Raw genomic sequence first — 20,548 nt, 5'->3', positions numbered from 1 at the left:
CACACACACACAAGGTGGGTTTAAGAGAAGGTTAGAAACAGACTGTTAGAGGACAGAAAAACAGGGTTAGAATCAGCTGAGCAGTCAGAAAGATGTCAGAGACGTTAACGTTAGCAGAAGCAGTACCTACTAACTACTAGAGCCGTGAGAGAGAACAATTACACTACAGGATTCAACACTGAACTATAGGAAGATGGAAGGAAGAGAGAGAGAAAGATAAAGAGAGAAAGCAAATGCTAACCTTACAGTTAGTTGTGGGGTGTTTGAGAGTGATTAAATGCTGATTGATTAATTGCTGTTACTCAACTAATAAATTTTTAGCAAAACTGTGGTCTGTGATCATTCCAGCTGTCAAAACCACACAAAAGACATCTGAAGCTAGATGATGATAATTTGATATAAGTTAATTAATATTACTTTATTAGTTAAAGGGATAGTTCACCCAAAAATGAAAATTTTATGTTTATCTGCTTACCCCCAGGGCATTCAAGATGTAGGTGACTTTGTTTCTTCAGTATAACACAAACGAATATTTTTAACTCAAACCGTTGCAGTCTGTCAGTCTTTATAATGGCAGTCAACGGGCTCCACGGCTTTGAGAGTAAAAAAAGACATACACAGATAAAACCAAATTAAACCCTGTGGCTCGAGACGATACATTGAGGTCTTAAGACACAAAACGATCGGTCTGTGCAAGAAACTGAACAGTATTTATATCATTTTTTACCTCTGATCCACCGCAATGTCCAACTGTCCTGAGCGCATTCACAACATCCGGCGCGTGATGTCAAATAAATATGGTTGGGCAAAAAATTCCACGTTGTCTGATGATATATCAAAATCGTCTTCCATTGTGATGACCTGTACTTCTAAATATCTTTGGATCATCGCAGAGCCAGTGAACACGTCCACAATCTCTCTGCACTGTGTAAATAATGAGTGACGTATACGCGCGACAGTTCGCTTCCGCACATGCGTCTACCATCATAGATATGTATATATTCCCTATTCGACTGCTCCAGATACGTTGACGCGTCCTCCATTTTAGAATGTATCGCGGCCCATAGAAACAGTCACTAATGAGGCATCTACTTATATATATCTATGTCTACTATGCCAGAGCACGTACACGCGTCACAACCGGACATTGTGAGGTGCTCAGACATTGCGGTGGATCAGAGGTAAAAAATTATAAAAACACTATTCAGTTTCTTGCACAGACCGATCGTTTCGTGTCTTAAGACCTCAATGTATCATCACGAGCAGCAGGGTTTAATTTGGTTTTGTCTGTGTATGTTTTTTTTTTACTCTCGAAGCCGTGGAACCCATTGACTGCCATTATAAGACTAATAGACTGCAACAGTTTTGAGTTAAAAATCTTTGTTTGTGTTCTACTGAAGAAACAAAGTCACCTACATCTTGGATGCCCTGGGGGTAAGCAGATAAACATCAAATTTTCTTTTTTGGGTGAACTATCCCTTTAATAAAGTAATATTAATTAACTTATCAAATTATTAATTAACTTATATCAAGTATGGATCATAAAATACTTAATTATTTTATGATCCACACAAAATAAAGATGTAAAGAGAAACTGCTGTATCTGTATTTTAATTTTTTTTTTCATTTAGCAGTCGCTTTTATTGAAAGTGACTTACAAATGAGTAATTAATAAATCTTAAGGATGCAATAACATGAGTGCTAACAATAAAACTATAAAAAACTGTGTGAAATAGAACATTATTTTATTTGTTATATTTACATTATATTTTTTGTTAACAATAATGAAGGTGCTAAAATGAAATTCACACTAAACATAAATGCATTATTAAGGTAATTCCAATACTTTTATTTAAAGGGGTCAGATGATGCGATTTAAATTTTTCCTTTCTCTTTGGAGTGTTACAAGCTCTTGGTGCATAAAGAAGATCTGTAAAGTTGCAAAGACTAAAGTCTAAAATCCAAAGAGATATTCTTTATAAAAGTTAAGAGTCAGCCACGCCTACCTAAAACAGCTCGTTCTAACACGCCCCCACATGTCTACCTCACTATGTGGGAAGATTTGCATAACGCCGCCCAAATGTTCACGCAAAGAAAGGCGGCGTAACTTTTATTCTCGCTGTAGTATTGTTGCTCCCGCCGCCGCCATGTCGTGGAGACGCTATGTGTTTCGTTGTGAAAGCGAAACTACTTTGTTTGGTCTTCCAAAAGAGGACTATATCCGCTTCGTCATGTCTGGAGCTGATCCATGCTGGTCGCTGAGGAAATACATCAACTTCGCACTGTGGATTGCCGGATCGGCTTTCACCATGAACGAAGCGGAGTCCAGCCCGGGGTCGTCACATGTGGTTGCCGCAAGCCCGCCGGTCGCACCGTTCTCAAGTCCTCCCGCCGCCGCTCACTCAGGCCCGCCGGCCTCCACTCACTCTAGCCCACTGTGTGAAACTACTTTGTCTGGCTTTCCAAAAGAGGACACGACTACAAATCAGTGGTTAAGTTGTATTTACAACACTGTTCCAGAACAGTTCAACCCAAATATTCAGATGTGTGCAGCACATTTTATGGAGGACTGTTTCCTGATCCTGGGAGAGTAGACTACAATGCCGGCTGTTCTGACTCACAGACTAAGTACGTTTTAATTTAAAGAATTTGCCACTGATGATTCAAACGTGAGTTTTGGGCAGTGTAGAGGGCACTTGATGTTTGTAATTTCTCTGATCACAAATGCAGACATGGTTTTATGTTTACGCGACACGATGCAACGCAATGCGAAAAAAGACAGTATAAGTCATTATAATCCATAAATATGTCCCCACTGGATGCAACAAATGCCTCGTTTATAATGGGTTTCAATTTTTTTGTCTCGTCGCTCCGGTCGGACAGGGCATGACAGTATGGTAAGGGTCGTAACATTTCCATCACACGCTTGAGGTATTCGGCCAATCACAACGCGCTGGATAGCTGGCCAATCACAGCACACCTCGCTTTTCAGAACGATGAGCTTTGTAAAAATCGACGCGTTTCAGAAAGGCGGGGCATAGAGGAGAAACAATAATGTACAGTATGTAGAAAATAATGTGTTTTTTGAACCTTAAATCGCATAAACACATTTCATTACACCAAATACACAAAATAATGTTCTTTTTAGCAACATCATATGACCACTTTAAATATATTTAAATTATAGTTAAAAATGGGAATTTCAACAATTCATCAATCAGATCATTAATTTTAATGACAGTTATGAAAACTCTTTAGCTAATTAATATAATTAATTTAATAAAATATACTTATATAATTTATACAATTAAATCTAAATAAACCCAAAACAATGTTGAGAAAAGCCTTCAAAACAGCCTTAACATATTATGACAGACATGTAAATCTTGAACGTTCATTAAACTCTTTACATTATAAAAATTAGCTTATATTAAGTCAATATATTTCAATTTCATATTAACAAAAGCCTGTCACTGTCTCGAGACGGTCTGGTGTAGATTTAACTGACCAGGCTGAATTGATCACAGACTCACACAAACATGATTCCCATTTAGGCGGTACTTTCAAGCTTGAATTGCTCTGACGGAAGCATCAGTTTTTATTTCAAAATCTATGTATAGGTCCGTGTATGACACTGTATTAAATTAGCATGTTAAAATGTCACCAAGTTAGTTATGTCATTAAAGCACACTAAATTGAAACTAAAGTTTAAAATAGGACAGAAGAATGCAGACAGATACAAAGAGGAACACTAACTAAATATCAATCACACTCGAGCCGAACTGAAGCATAACGAGAGAACGATCCCAAAACGAGTGGTGATTAAAGCCCGAGCAGAGACAGACGAGAGTTTAAACAGCGGGATGTTTCTTCATCACCACAGGAACGAGAGATTCTGTTCCCGGAGACTCTCAGAAATGTCAGGCTAAAAATAGAAGGTGATGATGAAATTTGTGCGTTTTTTCGGCACAGTTGTGAGGTATGTGTCGATGACGTTGCTAACGCTGAATAAAATCTTAAACGTTTGAATACAATTTAAACTTTAAACAGAGAGAAGACCAAGAGAAAGACAGGAAGAGAGAGCGCTGATGCGCTGAATAATGAAACCAACCAAAAATAAGAAGTTGATGTGAAAACTAGAGGCGGATTCCCTGCCATAGCACGGTTCAAATTGTAACTTGCGATGATAGAGAATTGAGATATTCTCAATCTAAAGTGATTATACGAATAAAACACATTTTTCTGTAAACGTACACTAATGTTCAAAAGTTCAGGGTTGGTAAGATTTTTTTAATGTTTCTGAAAGAAGTGTCTTTTGCTCACCAAGACTGCATTTATTTTATCAAAATACAGTAAAAACAGTAATATTGTGAAATATTATTACAATTTAAAATATCTGTTTTCAACTGTAATCTATTCCTGTGATGTGCAGCTGTATTTGCAGCATCATTACTCCAGTCTTCAGTGTCACATGATCTTCAGAAATCATTCTAATATGCTGATTTGCTGCTCAAGAAACATTTCTGATTATTATCAATGTTAAAAACAGTTGTGCTGCTTCATATTTTTGTGGAAGTTGTGATACTTTTTATTTTTAAGGATTCCTTGATGAACAAAGTTGGAACTGTAACATTATAAATGTCTTTACAGTCACAGTATTGAGATGAAATTTTGTTATTGACCAAATACTTATTTTCCACCATAATTTGCAAATAAATTCTTTAAAAATCCTACAATGTGATTTTCTGGATTTTTTTTCTTCTCATTTTGTCTCTCATAGTTGAGGTATACCTATGATGAAAATTACAGGCCTCTCTCATCTTTTTAAGTGGGAGAACTTGCACAATTGGTGGCTGACTAAATACTTTTTTTCCCCACTGTATATATATATAAATAATGCAACCCTGCTGGAAAAAAAATAAAATAAAAATCTTACTGCCCCCAAACTTTTGAACATTAGTACATGATTCCTTGATTGCAGTGCAGTTTATAAACACGCATGCGTGAAACTCACCATATCGCTGTCACTGGGCTGGAACTGGAAGTCTTGTGCTTTGTGGAACACTGGGTTCTCCTGCAGGAACAGCTGCTGGTTGAAGTCCTGCATCACCTGGACATGACAACACAACTAATTCACAAACATATCAAGATAACGCAAGTTTATATGACATGTAAAAATGTTCCTTCAAAGGGAGAGTTCACCCCAAAACGGACTTTCTTTCTTTCTTCTTGGAACATAATCCATCTCAGTGCTTTTTTGTGCACACAATTTCAATTGAATTTCAGTGTTCTTCAAAATATCTTTTGTGTTCTGCAGAAGAAAGAACACCATGCAGGTTTGGAAGCTGAGTCGGTTGGAAGGTGAGTAAATGATGACAGAATGATAATTTCTGTGTGAACTATCCCTTTAAGAGCTAGTGCAGGAAAGATCCTTGCATAACTCTCTCTCTCTCTTACACACACACACGTCACAATAGTGGTATGTAAAATTAGGCTCCCTTGGGCAGTGAAATAGTGCTCAGACAGATGTGTTTATCAGCGCAGTGGAGGAATGATGTGTGTGTGTGAGATGATTTCTTCATAGGGGAGCCGATAATGAGGCGCTGACAGAGGGAATCTATTTCTGGTAATGAAGAGGGAAATTGAGAGAGTGATGAGACTAAGAAAGAAGAGAGAGACTCACTCGACTGGACTTCTCCAGCAGGAACTGGAAGGTGCTGTGGACAGCTTGAAACGCTTCCAGCTCGGTCCGACAAAAGGATATCAGATAATCCTTCACATGGTCATATACGTTCCCCTCCAGACCCTAGAGAGAGAGAGAGAGAGAGAGAGAGAGACAGCTTACACAGTCTGTGTTTGAACTGAATAAATAACAAATGACCTTGTGCTTTCAGAAAGGTTCCAAAAAGTGAAATGAGAATGATAGAATGATGGACAGACAGAAAGAATGACAAATAGAATGACAGAACAACAGACAGATTTAAGCATAAAAAAATTACAGAATGGTTGACAGAACAATAGAATGATAGAAAGAATGACACATGGGAAGACAGACAAAAATATAGAAAAATAATCAAATGATAGAAATGACAAATGATGGATGAGATAGAATGAAAGAGAATATTAGATAACGGTAGAATAGGAGCAAAACAAAAGAACTATGACAGAATTAAGACAGAAAGATCTAAAGAACAATAGACAGAACGAAACAACAATGATGAAATGATAGAGCAATAGAAATAATGACAGAACAAAATGATAAAGACGACAAAAAATAAAGAATGAATGAGACAAAATGATAGAAAAATGACAGAAAGACAGAGCAATAAACAGAAAAATATTGAAAAACAATACAATGATGGACAGATAGAATGGTTAAAAACAATGTTAGATAATGGTAGAATAAAAAAAAGAATAAGAAGCCAGAAATATAGAAAATGATAGAAAGAACAACAGATAAAATGACAAAAAGAATTAAAAATAATGGTAGAATTAAAAAAAACTATAGAATGACAGAGCTTAAAAGCATTGAAAGAAACAGATACAAAGAACAGGCAGAATTGAAAGAACATGACAGAAAAATAGATAAAAGATAAAAAAAGACAAAGAATGACAGATGGTATGTTTGAAAACTGACAATGACATTAAAATAATATAGAATGACAAAGTATGATAGATAAAACGACAAACAGATAGAATGACAGAAAGAACAATAGATAATGGTGGAATGATGAGTTAAAAACGTATAAAAAAATTGATAGGGAATTTAGAACGATAGAAAGAAACCGATAGAAAGACACAAAGAACAATAGAATGACAGAATGAACCAACAGAATGAAATGATAGAAAAAAATAGACAAAACAAAACAAAACAACAGAAACAAAAAAATAGTCAGTTAACTGACACCAAACGCATTTGTATGAGAGACAGAAAGAAGGACAGAGCGTCCCATCGGCCCCCTTGTGGCCAAACAAGTGTTTTCTCTGGACTGTGTGACGCTCGGATCAGAGCAGATTGTTCAAACAGCAGCAGCTGCTGGGAAAGGTTAGCCAGTTCAGATTCCAAGGCCTCAACGTGCAAAAACAAAACTCGAAACCTCTGCTTTCCCTCTCTCTCTCTCCTGCTCCCTCCATGTTCAGCAGCACTGGGAAGGAATGTATTTTGGAAACAGGCTTGGATTTGTATGAGTGAGCTGGAAATGACACAGACCCGACCACGAGCCGGTCTGGATTCACGGGCTCCGTCGGGTTACAGCAGGTGGCGCCGCTGTCAGGAAGCACTTGAGTGCCGTATGCATGAGAGAGAGATGGAGAAAGAGGCTGTGCTTCCTTCTGATAGGATCATGTCTACCTCCACCCACCACACTCAAAACTCCATAACATCCATGTGTGAGAGCCGTGGTCTGAGAGCAGCGGCACCAGCTTGCTGTTGTTTTCTCGCCTTTCAAAGTTGCAAGAGATTTTAAAGTAATAGTTCAGCCAGAAATGAAAATTACTCCCCCTCAGGCCATCCAAGATGTAGATGATTTTATTTCTTCATCAGATTTGGAGAAATTACATCACCTGCTCCCCAATGGATGCTCTGCAGTGAATGGGTGGCGTCAGAATGAGAGTCCAAACAGCTGATAAAGGCGAGCGTTTTTAGCTTCAAACCATTTCTTCCGGCTAAAATACAAATCCTCTATCCATAATAACATTTCCTCTAGTAGAAAAAGTCCATCTTCTGTTGCCCTCTCACATCAAAATGAAACAAATCCACAGACAAATTTGTTTAGAACTGCTTTGGACTGTTTTCACTACAAACGGTGAACGGTGCTTGATATCTGCATTTTTCTCTCCCGATTCAGACAAGACATCTTTTTTAGTGGAGAAAGTAATATTAACTCATTTTTAACAAACATGCAGCTTTAACTGCTGGACTGGAGTGGTGTGGATTATTGTGATGTTTTTTTTCAGCTGTTTGGACTCTCATTCTGACGGCACCCATTCACTGCAGCGCATCCGTTGCTGAGCAAATCTGCTTCCATGAAGAAACAAACCCATTTAGGTAACACTTTATAAAATCTTTCATTAATAAATCTTTAATAAACATGATATAATGCTTAACAGATCATTAGTTAAAGGCACAATATGTAAGATTTTTTTTATTAAAATATCCAAAAACCACTAGAACAGTGTTATATATTTTGCTGACTTGTGTACTTACATTAGGCGCGTTTCCACTACCCTTCAAATTGCGCAAATTGAAATTGCGAATTGAAAATACGCTTAATGGAAACGCGTCAATTTCGCAAAAACTCCCATATAATCGCAAAAAAGTTTTTACGCTAGCATGAGGTGGTTTTTCAATGCGAAAAAGGATTAATTTGCAAAACTGCAATGGAAACTGCTTTTTCGCATTTACAGGTCACATGGCGTATCTAAAAAGTCATATGATCATTCTTCAATGTACTATAACCTCCAAGAAACACATCATAAGTGGCCGCGCTCCAGTATAAGGGGCTTTCCCTACTATTAATGCTTAGACAATTTACACTGCACACGTCTGCGGTGCAGTGTGGCTCTGATCCGGTCACTGAAGCTGATTGCGGCCACTCAATGCTTTTGTTTGTTTTTATACAGTCTATGGTTTATTTCAGCCGCGCCACGCACGTTTCTGAAGCGGCTCTCTTTGCTGCTTCTGTAAAGATACACGCATAAGCCTCCTTTAAATCAAAAAGTCAAAATCCCACTAAAATCTGTTGCCATGACTTATCGCGAGAGGCAAAAGGTTATGTTTAGTCGCATAACATTGGTTAATGGAAACGGCGTCATTTCGCAATACTTTTTTATCGACATTTATAAAATATCGCCAAAGTTTTGCGCAAATCTGTAATGGAAACGCGCCTATTATCCCAAATGTTTCGAAGAATGTTTAAATCCAGAGAAATAAGCAATTTTAACTAGTGACACTGAGCGTGTCCGTAGTGTCATTGTGTCGCCTGCCAATGACGTCATACACCCTCGATTTCCGGTTTTGTTTTGTAGAAAACATGGAAACACCAAAGATGCTTTAATATGCTATGTGTTTTATTAGACAGGTGACGACTGCACAGAGTAGCATTATAACAGAACTTTCAAACGTATCTAGTATGATAAAACAGCGCTGCTTTACCCCACATACGCACGACCAGAAGCAGCGGAAGCGGTCGACTGTGGCATAATAAAAGCTCCGCTGCTTTCGAGCCGCGTGTCACGCTCGTTCAGCGCCTCGTTTCACTTCGACGGCTTTCAGCCTCATCCTGCTTCATTCTACTATGTTAATAAATCATCAGCTCATCCATGAACATTATTTCTGCCTGAGACCCATCGGATTGCGTCGGCTGTGGGGATGAAGACCACAACTTCCATGATTCCACACTCAGTCATGGCGCCATCAAACTGCGCCTTTGTTTCTTTTGAATATGCGCCCTCTAGCCGCAAACAATTACATATCGTGCCTTTAATATATTCACATAGCTGGAAATATGAGATAACATGCTTGGTAATGCTTACTAATTATTAACTTAAGAACTTATGAAATATTACATAATGATTAACAGATTATTATTTAATGTAAATTGAAATGCTTACAAATGTCATTAAACTTTCAATTCATATGATCATTAACAAGCACATTATCTCATATCTCTAGCTATTTGAATATATATTAACTAATGATCCGTTAACAATTATATAATATTTGTTAGTGATTTATAAATGAAAAAGTGTTACCCTCATTTACATCTCGGATGGCCTGAAAGTGAGGAAAAATTTCAGCAAATTCTCAATTTTTTTGGGTGAACTATTCCTTTAAGCTTGCTTATTTTGTCAAGGCTACACATTCACAAACTCTCTGAAAACATACCCAAATGTGTCTCCATGTGTGAAAAACTATAATTCACGTGGCCCGTGGTTACAAGCGCACCCGGACAGACGGGAACACACGCATACACACACAACACAGCAAAAGACATAAAGCAAACACAAGCATCAGCTGAACAAACACTTCTGCTGCATAATAAATGCTTCACTTTACACCCCAATGCCTCCTGCAGGAAACTAATGAACCCCTCACACCACACACACACACACACACACACACACATGACTCGATATGAACCTGTGGTGCACATTTAGCAACAGCCGTCTGCTGGCTATAAATAGAGCCTATCAATATGTATATGCAAACTATTTTTATACATTTTTTCCCGGACAGACGGGAACACACGCATACACACACAACACAGCAAAAGACATAAAGCAAACACAAGCATCAGCTGAACAAACACTTCTGCTGCATAATAAATGCTTCACTTTACACCCCAATGCCTCCTGCAGGAAACTAATGAACCCCTCACACCACACACACACACACACACACACACATGACTCGATATGAACCTGTGGTGCACATTTAGCAACAGCCGTCTGCTGGCTATAAATAGAGCCTATCAAAATGTATATGCAAACTATTTTTATACATTTTTATACTAAGTCTATAATGTGAGGTTTAGAAGAAAAAAAAGTTCAACCTAAACTAAATTAAATCATTGTAGTTTTTTATAACACAAGTTAATATTCAACACTATACACTACCATTCAAAAGACTGTAAGATGGAAGTAGTGGCCTAATGGCTAGAGAGTCGGACTTGTAACCCAAATGTCGCGGGTTCGAGTCTCAGGTCTGGCAGGGATTGTAGGTGGGGGGAGTGAATGACCAGCGCTATCTTCCACCTTCAATATCATGACTGAGGTGAGACCCTTGATCAAGACACTGAACCCCCAATTGCTCTCTGGATGCCACAGCAAAAATGACTGCCCACTGCGGCGGGTGTGTGTTCACGTTGTGTGTGTGTGCCCTACTCACTGCTGTGTGTGTGCGCACTTGGATGGATTAAATGCAAAGAGACACCATACTTGGCCACACATCACGTCACTTTCACTTAATAATGTGAAATATTATCACAATTTAAAATAACTGTTTTATATTTGCATATGTTTTAAAATGTCATTTATTTCTGTGATGCGCAGCTGTATTTTCAGCATCATTCCTCCAGTCTTCAGTGTCACATGATCCTTCAGAAATCATTCTAATATGCTGATTTGCTGCTCAAGAAACATTTCTGATTAATTTTGAAAATTGTGTAAGAATATATCTGGAAATATGACTGATGAGACTATTCTCATCAATAATCAAGTCATAGATGTACAGCAATAGTATATTGACCGTAGCCAAGGTTACGGCTCAGCCAATGGGAGATGAGGAGAAGGGCTGTAGTGGGCTGGTTATTCAGCATTTGGTGGAGCCTGAAACACAGACTCATTCTAATATGCTGATTTGCTGCTCAAGAAACATTTCTGATTAATTTTGAAAATTGTGCTGCTTCATATTTTTGTGATATATATACTTTTTTTCAGGATACTGTGATAAACAGAAAGTGAGCCCAGACTTTTGAATGGTAGTGGAATAGTAGTGATTTAAATGGTTAGTTCACTTTCACATAATTTATTCATCCTCAAGTTGTTTCAAACTCTATGGTAATAGATACTAGTCAGTAATTGGTTACAAGATATGTGAAAGAAAGACATACAGGTTTGGAACAACATGAGGGTGTGCAAATGATGACAGCATTGCCATTTTTGGATGTGCTTCTCCTTTAAGCTTCCAGCAGGCATGTTAGTTGTGTATATATATATAGAAATAGATGTGCATTTGGGTGTTTCTAGGGAGGCCCCATTATCTCAGTTCAGTAAATGTCAACTTTCTATAAAAAAACATGCTGATGGTGTTTGTAGATGACGGCTGGTTCACACACAAAACAGGAATAAGTGCTAAGAATACATGCAAAACACACATCTGACATGAAGCTGCTCTCACCTCTTTCCTCACATTTACAAGTGTAATACAACAATGACAAACGGTGGGGAAAACCCACAGCCAATCTTGAAAGCAGAAAATCCCCTCTCTTGAACTTCCGAAATGCCGTTAAACATATAAGGCAAAATAAGGACTAAAAGAGAGACCTACTCAAAACAGGATCATGATGCAATGTGAAATCCGAGGTTTCTACGCAAAAAGTGCTACAACAGATCTTGCAATTTAGAAATGTTAAAATTGTGCTGAATTTAATGAAGTGATTCAAGATTTTTCATGGAAAGGTGCATCAAGCTCAAAACAAAGTTTCAGGTTTCACCAAAATATTTTTGAATCAGTTTTTTTTTTAATGTGCTTTCTTTGTAAAAAATAAGCACACAGTGAAAGCACACGACAAAGTAATACACTTTTAAAACACTATATTTAAGAGTAAACCAAAATGGCATATACACTAACACATAAGTGTGTGGAAAATTCAGACATTTTACAGCTAAAACACATTTTTACAAAAAATGGAAGCGCCATATTTCTGCTTTTAAACTTTTGAATGCATGGCCCATTAACTTCCATTGGAAGTGCATTACTTTAATTGTGATTTCTGCTTTTAAAATACATGAAAACCCAGAGGAACAAGCAAAATGATTTTCTATGACAACTGACAATATGCCACTTAGTCTATGGGCTTAACTTGTAAATTAACCGGAAGTATTCCTTTCATGTGGACCGCCGATTTGAGGTTTATAAAGCAGGGGGCGTTATGGAGCAACTGCCACAGAAACACTTATGATGAGGAAAAAAAATGTGCAAGGAAAAGAAAAATTGGAAAAGACAAGGAAAAGAAGTCCTTAAATCCGCCCTGACAACAATGGAATATATATCTAAGAATATATCTGGAAATATGACTGATGAGACTATTCTCATCAATAATCAAGTCATAGATGTACAGCAATAGTATATTGACCGTAGCCAAGGTTACGGCTCACCCAATGGGAGATGAGGAGAAGGGCTGTAGTGGGCTGGTTATTCAGCATTTGGTGGAGCCTGAAGCACAGACATCCATCTATCAATAATTTAAGACAGATTCTCTCTCTCTCTCTCTCTCTCTCTCTCGCTCTCATTCAGATTGCATTCATCTCGCTCGCGGTCAAACACAAAGCGGGTGGAACAAAGATGATGTCCTCCGGTAAGATCACGAGGAGACTAGCAGTTCTGGATGCAGTGGAGAAACAAAGCTGATAGCTACGTTACGAGACAAATGAGACCCGATCAAGTGGAAAAATGCTCACTTATATGCTCGTCTGGTCTGATCATGAGTAAAAGTGCAGAAATAAAAGAGAAAGATTTAAACAACAGATTAACAATCTGATACAAACTTCTAAAGAAATTAACAAAATGGTTGATATGTGCACACCTGTGACCTGTGAAGTTGCTTGCTTTAATTAAAAATACAATTCAATTTAAAGCAAAACAAGATTATTATAGTTAACTAAAACTTAACTACTTACTTTTTGTTACTTTAAACAAACACACATGCACACACCAGAATGGCGGTCAAGTAGTTTCTACAACTTAATGCATGCAAACACATTCAGTGACATAAGACTAGACCTCTCTTATCCAGTTGTAAATGAGCAATACTGGGCAGAGAAAGAAAGCATGCAGCTACTTCTCTCTGCAAGGGAGCTTTTTCCTGTGAGGAAATCTACACAGGAAGTACATAGTTTGATCTGCCCATAGATTGCATAATTGTCTGACCCACTGTTCTAGATTCATGCCAACAAACATGACTCACGTAAAACTTTAAGATTTGCGATACATAACCAACAACAGGAATTATGAAATCAATACTCTAATATTCAATAAAATTAAGCACTTTTGACATGTAGCAAACTCCACCCACATTGACAAGTTCATCCACCAAGAGAAGTCCTCAAAAGGACAATTTAGAAAACCTCAAAGCAAGGTTTTTTTTAAACGGAAGAATTAAGGGCTTTCAATGCCTTTATGATGCTTGGTTCAGAGGTCATCGCTGATGTGTTATCGCTACCTAAAACTATTAAAAATAATTTTTGGTATTTGAAATAAAGCTGAAATAATATAAAATATAAATATTAGATGAACTTAAAACACTAAAAAAAATAAATAAATTGAAGTACTACAATTACTAAAACTGGAAAAAAAAAATCTAAATGGAAATATACATAAAAAAAACTTAATGTCAAAAGCATGTAACAAAATTACAAAAATATAAACAAATTAAAACCAAAAATAAAAACTAGATCAAAATATTAATAAATACTATAATAGTATATAAATACTAAAATTGCACTGCATCGCTGTGGTGCTCACCTTGATGCAGTTGGCCAGGTCGGTCTGATAATAGCGGTCGTGATGTGCGTTAGCGGCCGCCAATGTGAGAAGATATTCATTCCTCGCATGGGTCGCTTTGGAGTTACAATCGCTCCTCTTCGCTTTCAACTGAAACACACACATGAGGTCCAAAACTTCAAGAAGTGCAAAGCACAAGCCTCTAGGACATCCATATAAAGGGACAGTGCATTAAGCCATTCCAACACTGTATCATTCAGTTCGACCTGAACTGCCATTGGTCACATCCAGATTCTGGCCTTTCCTCACTTAACACTATTAAAAGACTTGAAATATAGTGTATGAGTTATATGGACTACTTTTATGGTGCCTTTTTGTAACTTCAAAGTGTAAATCATCTACTTCTAACTCTAGTCCAGCTGTGCAAAATATGACAAAATTCCACTCCAGCACAGTCCAAAGTTGTGCTTGACAGAAGACCCAAAAACATAGTGGTCATGCTACACTAACATGGTGTAAAGAGTAAATCAGGGTTTAGAGCGGGAACAAAATGTTTCTCAAAGAAACAGACAGACGGTGGTGTTTACCTTCACACTGGCCTTCTGTAAACTTATCCTGGACTGGAACAGACCCAGCTTCGACCTGAGAACATAGAGCAGGTATTATAAATCACAGATATATCAGACCCGGTGGAAGGAACAGGTAGGATAAACGAAAGCCCAGACCAAATCCATCCCGGATTTGTGTCGAGGAGGATATAGACATTATAAATCAAACTAGAGTGGATCACTCCTGCAACCTGTGAAAAGAAGGAAGAGGCTTTATAAAGCTGGCACAAAATCTGGTTTTGCCATTGCTGAGATGACTTCTTATCTTAAAGGAACAGTTCACCCAAAAAAAAACAATTTATTTAAAACATGTATGACTTTCTTCTGTGGAACATAACAGGAGATATTTTGAACAATGTGCACACTACTCTTCACTATACAATGACAGTTGTAATTGCTAAATCAAAATATTAATAAATATTAATTCATAATAGTGAATATAATAGCATATATAATAGAACATAATAGTATAATAATACTAAAATATCACTGTCCTCCACTGCAGCTCTTATTCATGCTTCTGCATACTGAAACCAAAGCCATTTGGTGACATTGATGTCAAACTGCATGACTTGGTATCTTGATGTGCCAAGTTTGAAAATGTGGAAGCACTAGTGAGATTATCAGCAAATAACTGTTTCTCACATTAAGCAATCATATGACTTCAGAAGACTGCAGCTTGTATGGACTACTTATATGATGTTTTTGGTCACAGAAAAGAGCATTTAAGACACTTTGTAAAACCACTTCTTTTGTGTACCATGGAGAAAATTTGGGGTAATAAAGGTAATTTGGGTTATGATAACAATATTATGATTCATTTCTGGGTGAACTACTATATTCTTTGAAACCAAAATTAGCTTTTTTTATGACCAACTATGTTCAAATTCATGAACACAGGATGGACAAAATTGCACAAACCACATATGAAAATTCAAAATTGCAATCTTAACATCCAGTTTTCTGTGTTTATGTTAGATTTACATCTGGATTCAGAGATTACACCCACATCACAGAGCCCTATTCATTAGAGATCAGAGTTGTTTTGGGGTCTGATACAATTTGATTCATCAAGTTTGCATGAAATTAAGAACAAAGACAGATTCTCTCCCATCTTCCTCCTACTGCTGAGAACAATAACTGATTCTAATTCAGCTTTACTGCCAAGCCATGGTAAGGAGGACAACATCAATAGCCAAAATCAATAGAAAAACTGAGCAAGGAGCTCACAACACCATGCCACTGGACTCGTCTTTCACCTCTCCATCTAATCCGGTCTTGGCAGAGGCTTTGGAATGGCAATTGTAGTGTGGGTACAAATGGCCCTTAAAGATGGAGAGAGATGGCTAAGTGTGTTTAACAAATTCTGCATCAGGCTAATAAATTGCTTTGAACAGAATGGGGTATTCCCTACTGGGGGCTTAAGTATCAGCCATGGAAATGCATATTTAATGCAGGCATCTCAACTCAACGACACATCTTTTTATATTATTTGGCACTTTTAATGCTTTGAGTTTGTGATTCTGAGCCTAATATCTTCGATAAGGTGGAAAACCGCTCAGTGCAATAACATTTTAAATTTCAATACCCAAAATATGCAAATTTGTATGGAAAAGGCTCAAAAAGCTCAAACGGCAGAGTACGGTGCTTACAATGCTGTGGTCATGGGTTCGATTCCCAATGTAATGTACATAAATTAAAAAATTTATGTAATTTACATAAATGTAAAAGGATCTAAGCTGTATTGAAAAATAATACAATTACAACTCTCAGATATGCACATTTTTATGGAAAAGGCATTCCAGCAGAGCATGGCGCAAGCAACACCAAGGTTATGGGTTTGATTCCAAAGGAATGCATGAACTGATAAAGTGTAACTTACCTATTCAAAAGGTACTATGTACATTTTAGGTACTAATATGCACTTTTAAAGTATTAACATGCACCTTTAAGGTTTTAATATGTATCATTTAGGGGTAAACATGGTACAAAGAAGTAGCTTTTGTAACTTAGAGTACCGCCCCAGTGACAACTTCATACATTTTTTTTTCTGAGAACGTAGTGTTTATTCTTTAATTAATGGGACAAGCACTTGTGAAGTGTGTGTTTCTGATCTGGGCACCTCTGGGACCGTTTGCACCTGCAATACCAGACGCACTTACTTGGACTCAATGTCGGCCTTTTCCCGCACAGCCTGGGCCATCTGCTCCAGCTCAAAGTATTTCTTTTTGGACTTGGCCAGATCCTTCACGGAATCCTGGAGCTCTGCCTGGATCCGACCCAACTGCTCAATGCACTGCGGGTGGCCATCGTGGGACAGCAGAGAGAGAGAGACAGAGAGAGAGAGACTGGAGCTCTGCCTGGATCCGACCCAACTGCTCAATGCACTGCGGGTGGCCATCGCGGGACAGCAGAGAGAGAGAGACAGAGAGAGAGAGAGAGACACAGAGAGAGAGAGAGCGAGAGCGAGAGCGAGAGCGAGAGAGAGAGAGAGAGAGGATGTTAAAGAATTACATGATGGATCAGGGCACGGGACACAGGACCGAAGTTGGTACCTTTTTCAGCTGCTGTTCTTTGTAGAGGCGTAAGGTTTTGGCGGGGTCTGAAATCTCGTTCTTGTAGTTCTCGCAGACGTTGAGTCGAGACTGGGTCACCTGCACGGTGCCTTCAAGATAAGCCCGCCACACTCCATATACATTCCTGCAGCAGGAAAAACATGGTTACTGATTGCAAACACTATTTATGGAGTGCTATTCCCATGCAAACAAAAGCAGGAGCCCTATTCGGACAGTGTCTGATTGCATGCATGTACAGTAAAAGAACATTAGCATAGTTCCTTCGCAACAAAACTTCCACTGCATTCAGATGGCGATTTATTCACAGGTCGTCCTTCAAAACTGGAACTTTGCTTCACACATGGTCAGTCATGATCATAATGAACTTATTTAAGGTAAATAAAATGTTTCCTACCTAAGGAAAAGCATCTATTTGAATAAAGTCGGTAGATTGGCTCCTAGTCACTGAAGTGGGGCAGCCATTTGATTTAATTCAAGTAGTTCATTTCAAACAGCTATCCAAATATTCATTACCATGCAAACTGTCAATCAAAAAAATAAAATGGCAATCCTACAGTAGTCATAAAAGGTTTGACAATTTTTGGCCCAATATCTCTTAAAGGTATAGTTCATCCAAAAATGAAAAAATTGCCGACATTTCCTCACCCTCAAGTTGTTCCAAACCTGTATGAATTTCTTTCTTTTGAATATTTTGAAGAATGTGGATAACCAAACAGTTTCTGGTACCAATTGACTTTCATAGGTTTATTTTTCGTAATATGGAAGTCATTAGCTACAAGCAACTGTTTGGTTACCAACATAATTCAAAATATCTTCTTTTGTGTTCAGCAGAAGAAAAAAATCATACAGGTATGGAACACCACGAGGGTGAGTAAATGATGACAAAACTTTAATTTCTGGGTGAACTATCCCTTTAAGACGTTGATTTAGATTTACAGAAAAACATAGACATTTCTATTTTCTACAGTAGAATCGCAATGGAATTAATCACTAGACGACTCAAACATAATTATGGCTATGCCATAAGATTCAGGAAACACAAACTATCACTGTAAAGCACCCATAGGGAAACAACAGTCATTAAACAACAAGATCCTTATGATTTCACCCTAAACTTGTTAAAGAGGATGTTTTATTCACCTGTAGTCTGTCCTCTGGTCATCTGGTTTGATCCCAGGCCAGTCCCTCTTTAAATACTGACTCGCCAACTTCTGCAGGGCCTGAAAAATATAAAAATAACAGAAAACAGCATAAGATGCTTGAATGTGTTCGGTTTCTCACACTACATCCCAGTTCCATTACTATCCATCCCAAATAGTACGCAAAATACAAATTAGTATGTACAAAATCTTAGTATATTTATAACAGCATGCCAAAAGATCCCATTAAATGTTTTTTTAGGTAATATCACCCAATCCCAACAGACTTTTTCCGCTGATTAAAAGGCTGTATATAAATGAATCTAAAAGTTATGCATTCATGAATATTAAGCTAATAAACTTAGGTATATGTTAATTTATACAATCAAACACAAACCGAAAACAACAAGGTCAACAAGACATTTCATGATGTGGACGTCTGCTGTACTGTTTTGCTGGTAGTGTGCAGTCATCTGTTATTTTGTTTTTCGAATACGAACACAAAGCAATTAACAGGCCATATGCGTGTTCTCATGACCCTGTCATCGAATGCCATTTATCATGGATTAACACAAGCCCAGACACACGACACGTTACAAAGCAACGACCGTGACATATGTTTGCTGTTGGTATGAAGAGCGGGGAGTTTGCATTCTCCTTTGGGAACGTGAAAGGCCTCCGCTCCAAATTACACTTCCATAACTGCACAAACGCCACCTGACATATGGCGAAACAAACAAGGCAGCCTCACTTCATAACATGTTCTCCATTCCGCCATATTGTAAATGGAGGAGAGAGATGCACCTCTATGCGAGTCCGATTAGCTGCTGGCTTTCGTTGCGTCCCATCCCCACCTGCCCGTTTCCCAGATACCAAACAACGGTGCTCAAAGCGGCTCGCTGTGAGCACAACATCTACAGTGTGTGTGCGGATGAGAGAATGGCATGTGTTTGTGTAAGCAGCAGGGAATGAGGCAGAAGAAAGGAGCTGTTCTCCTCGGCTGAGGGCGGCGGTGTGGCAGAGACTGGCCTCTTTCAGTCCCTCAACAGGACGCTACAGATCAACTGGGCTGACGTCTTTTATTTTCCTTCCTCTGCATGACTCCCTCTGCGTATTACAATAATCACTGGACGTGTTTTTCTAACACTCACATCGCCGCTGGACACACACTCATACTTAAGGCGAACAAGACAGTATGACATTTGACATAAAAAGGTCAGAGAGAAAAGGAAACACAAATGTCTTAGTGTGCACTAGGGCAGGGCGAAATATTCAGAACGATGAGCTTTGTAAAAATCGATGCGTTTTAGAAAGGCGGGGCATAGAGGAGAAACAATAATGTACAGTATGTGGAAAATAATGTGTTTTTTAACCTTTAACCGCATAAACACATTTCATTACACCAAATGCACAAAATTAATGTTCTTTTTAGCAGCATCATATGACCCCTTTAACAATATACTCATTTTGATTTTGCTGCCGATATAAACGTAAGTAACACTGAAAATCAGTCTATGGACTAGTTTTCCAATCCTTTAAAAAACAAAATATTCTTTCTGTGATCTACTTTAAAATGTCTATTTCAATTGATGATCAGTTCAAAATGACCACATTTCTCTTCACATTTTCATAGATTTTAGTCAAATATATGACGATAAATGCTAAACAGAACAGTGTCGTTCAATATCATTTATAAATGCAGCTGTTTACACTGGTGAACAAATAAACATATATTTATAAATTATGAAATATTATACTGCATTGTGTTCATTTAGAAAAACTGTGTAGAAAAGTTGTTTTGATTATGTCCTGTGATCAGCTGATTCAGGGTTCAGTTTTCATTATATTCAATACACATAAAATAAACAAACAGTTTAGCAAATACATACATATGAAACATCTTCAAAAGTAAAAAAAATAATAATAATAATTTTTAAATAAACAAAATAAAACCCTTTTAAGCAAATACATAAATAATATATATCTGAGTGAGTGAATAAT

General features: G+C 37.7%; 1 protein-coding gene across 2 annotated transcripts in view; it reads right to left on the bottom strand.

Annotated features, from left to right (window-relative positions):
• The window catches only part of LOC107600282 (F-BAR and double SH3 domains protein 2-like), a 102,854-nt gene that overhangs the window by 31,747 nt on the left and 50,559 nt on the right, over positions 1 to 20,548 (bottom strand). For both annotated transcript variants that reach the window (XM_016292135.1, XM_016292142.1), the window contains exons 4-10: positions 18,549 to 18,628; positions 17,388 to 17,532; positions 16,995 to 17,128; positions 14,812 to 14,866; positions 14,246 to 14,374; positions 5,684 to 5,806; positions 5,015 to 5,110 (exon numbers count right to left, since the gene is read on the bottom strand). In XM_016292135.1, coding sequence (XP_016147621.1) covers positions 5,015 to 5,110; positions 5,684 to 5,806; positions 14,246 to 14,374; positions 14,812 to 14,866; positions 16,995 to 17,128; positions 17,388 to 17,532; positions 18,549 to 18,628 — 762 coding nt within the window. The remainder of the gene's footprint in view (positions 1 to 5,014; positions 5,111 to 5,683; positions 5,807 to 14,245; positions 14,375 to 14,811; positions 14,867 to 16,994; positions 17,129 to 17,387; positions 17,533 to 18,548; positions 18,629 to 20,548) is intronic.

This window comes from Sinocyclocheilus grahami, unplaced genomic scaffold, assembly GCF_001515645.1.
Source record: "Sinocyclocheilus grahami isolate Dianchi unplaced genomic scaffold, SAMN03320097.WGS_v1.1 scaffold14.1, whole genome shotgun sequence".
Lineage (NCBI taxonomy): Eukaryota > Metazoa > Chordata > Actinopteri > Cypriniformes > Cyprinidae > Sinocyclocheilus > Sinocyclocheilus grahami.
This window is presented reverse-complemented; position numbering and strand designations above follow the sequence as displayed.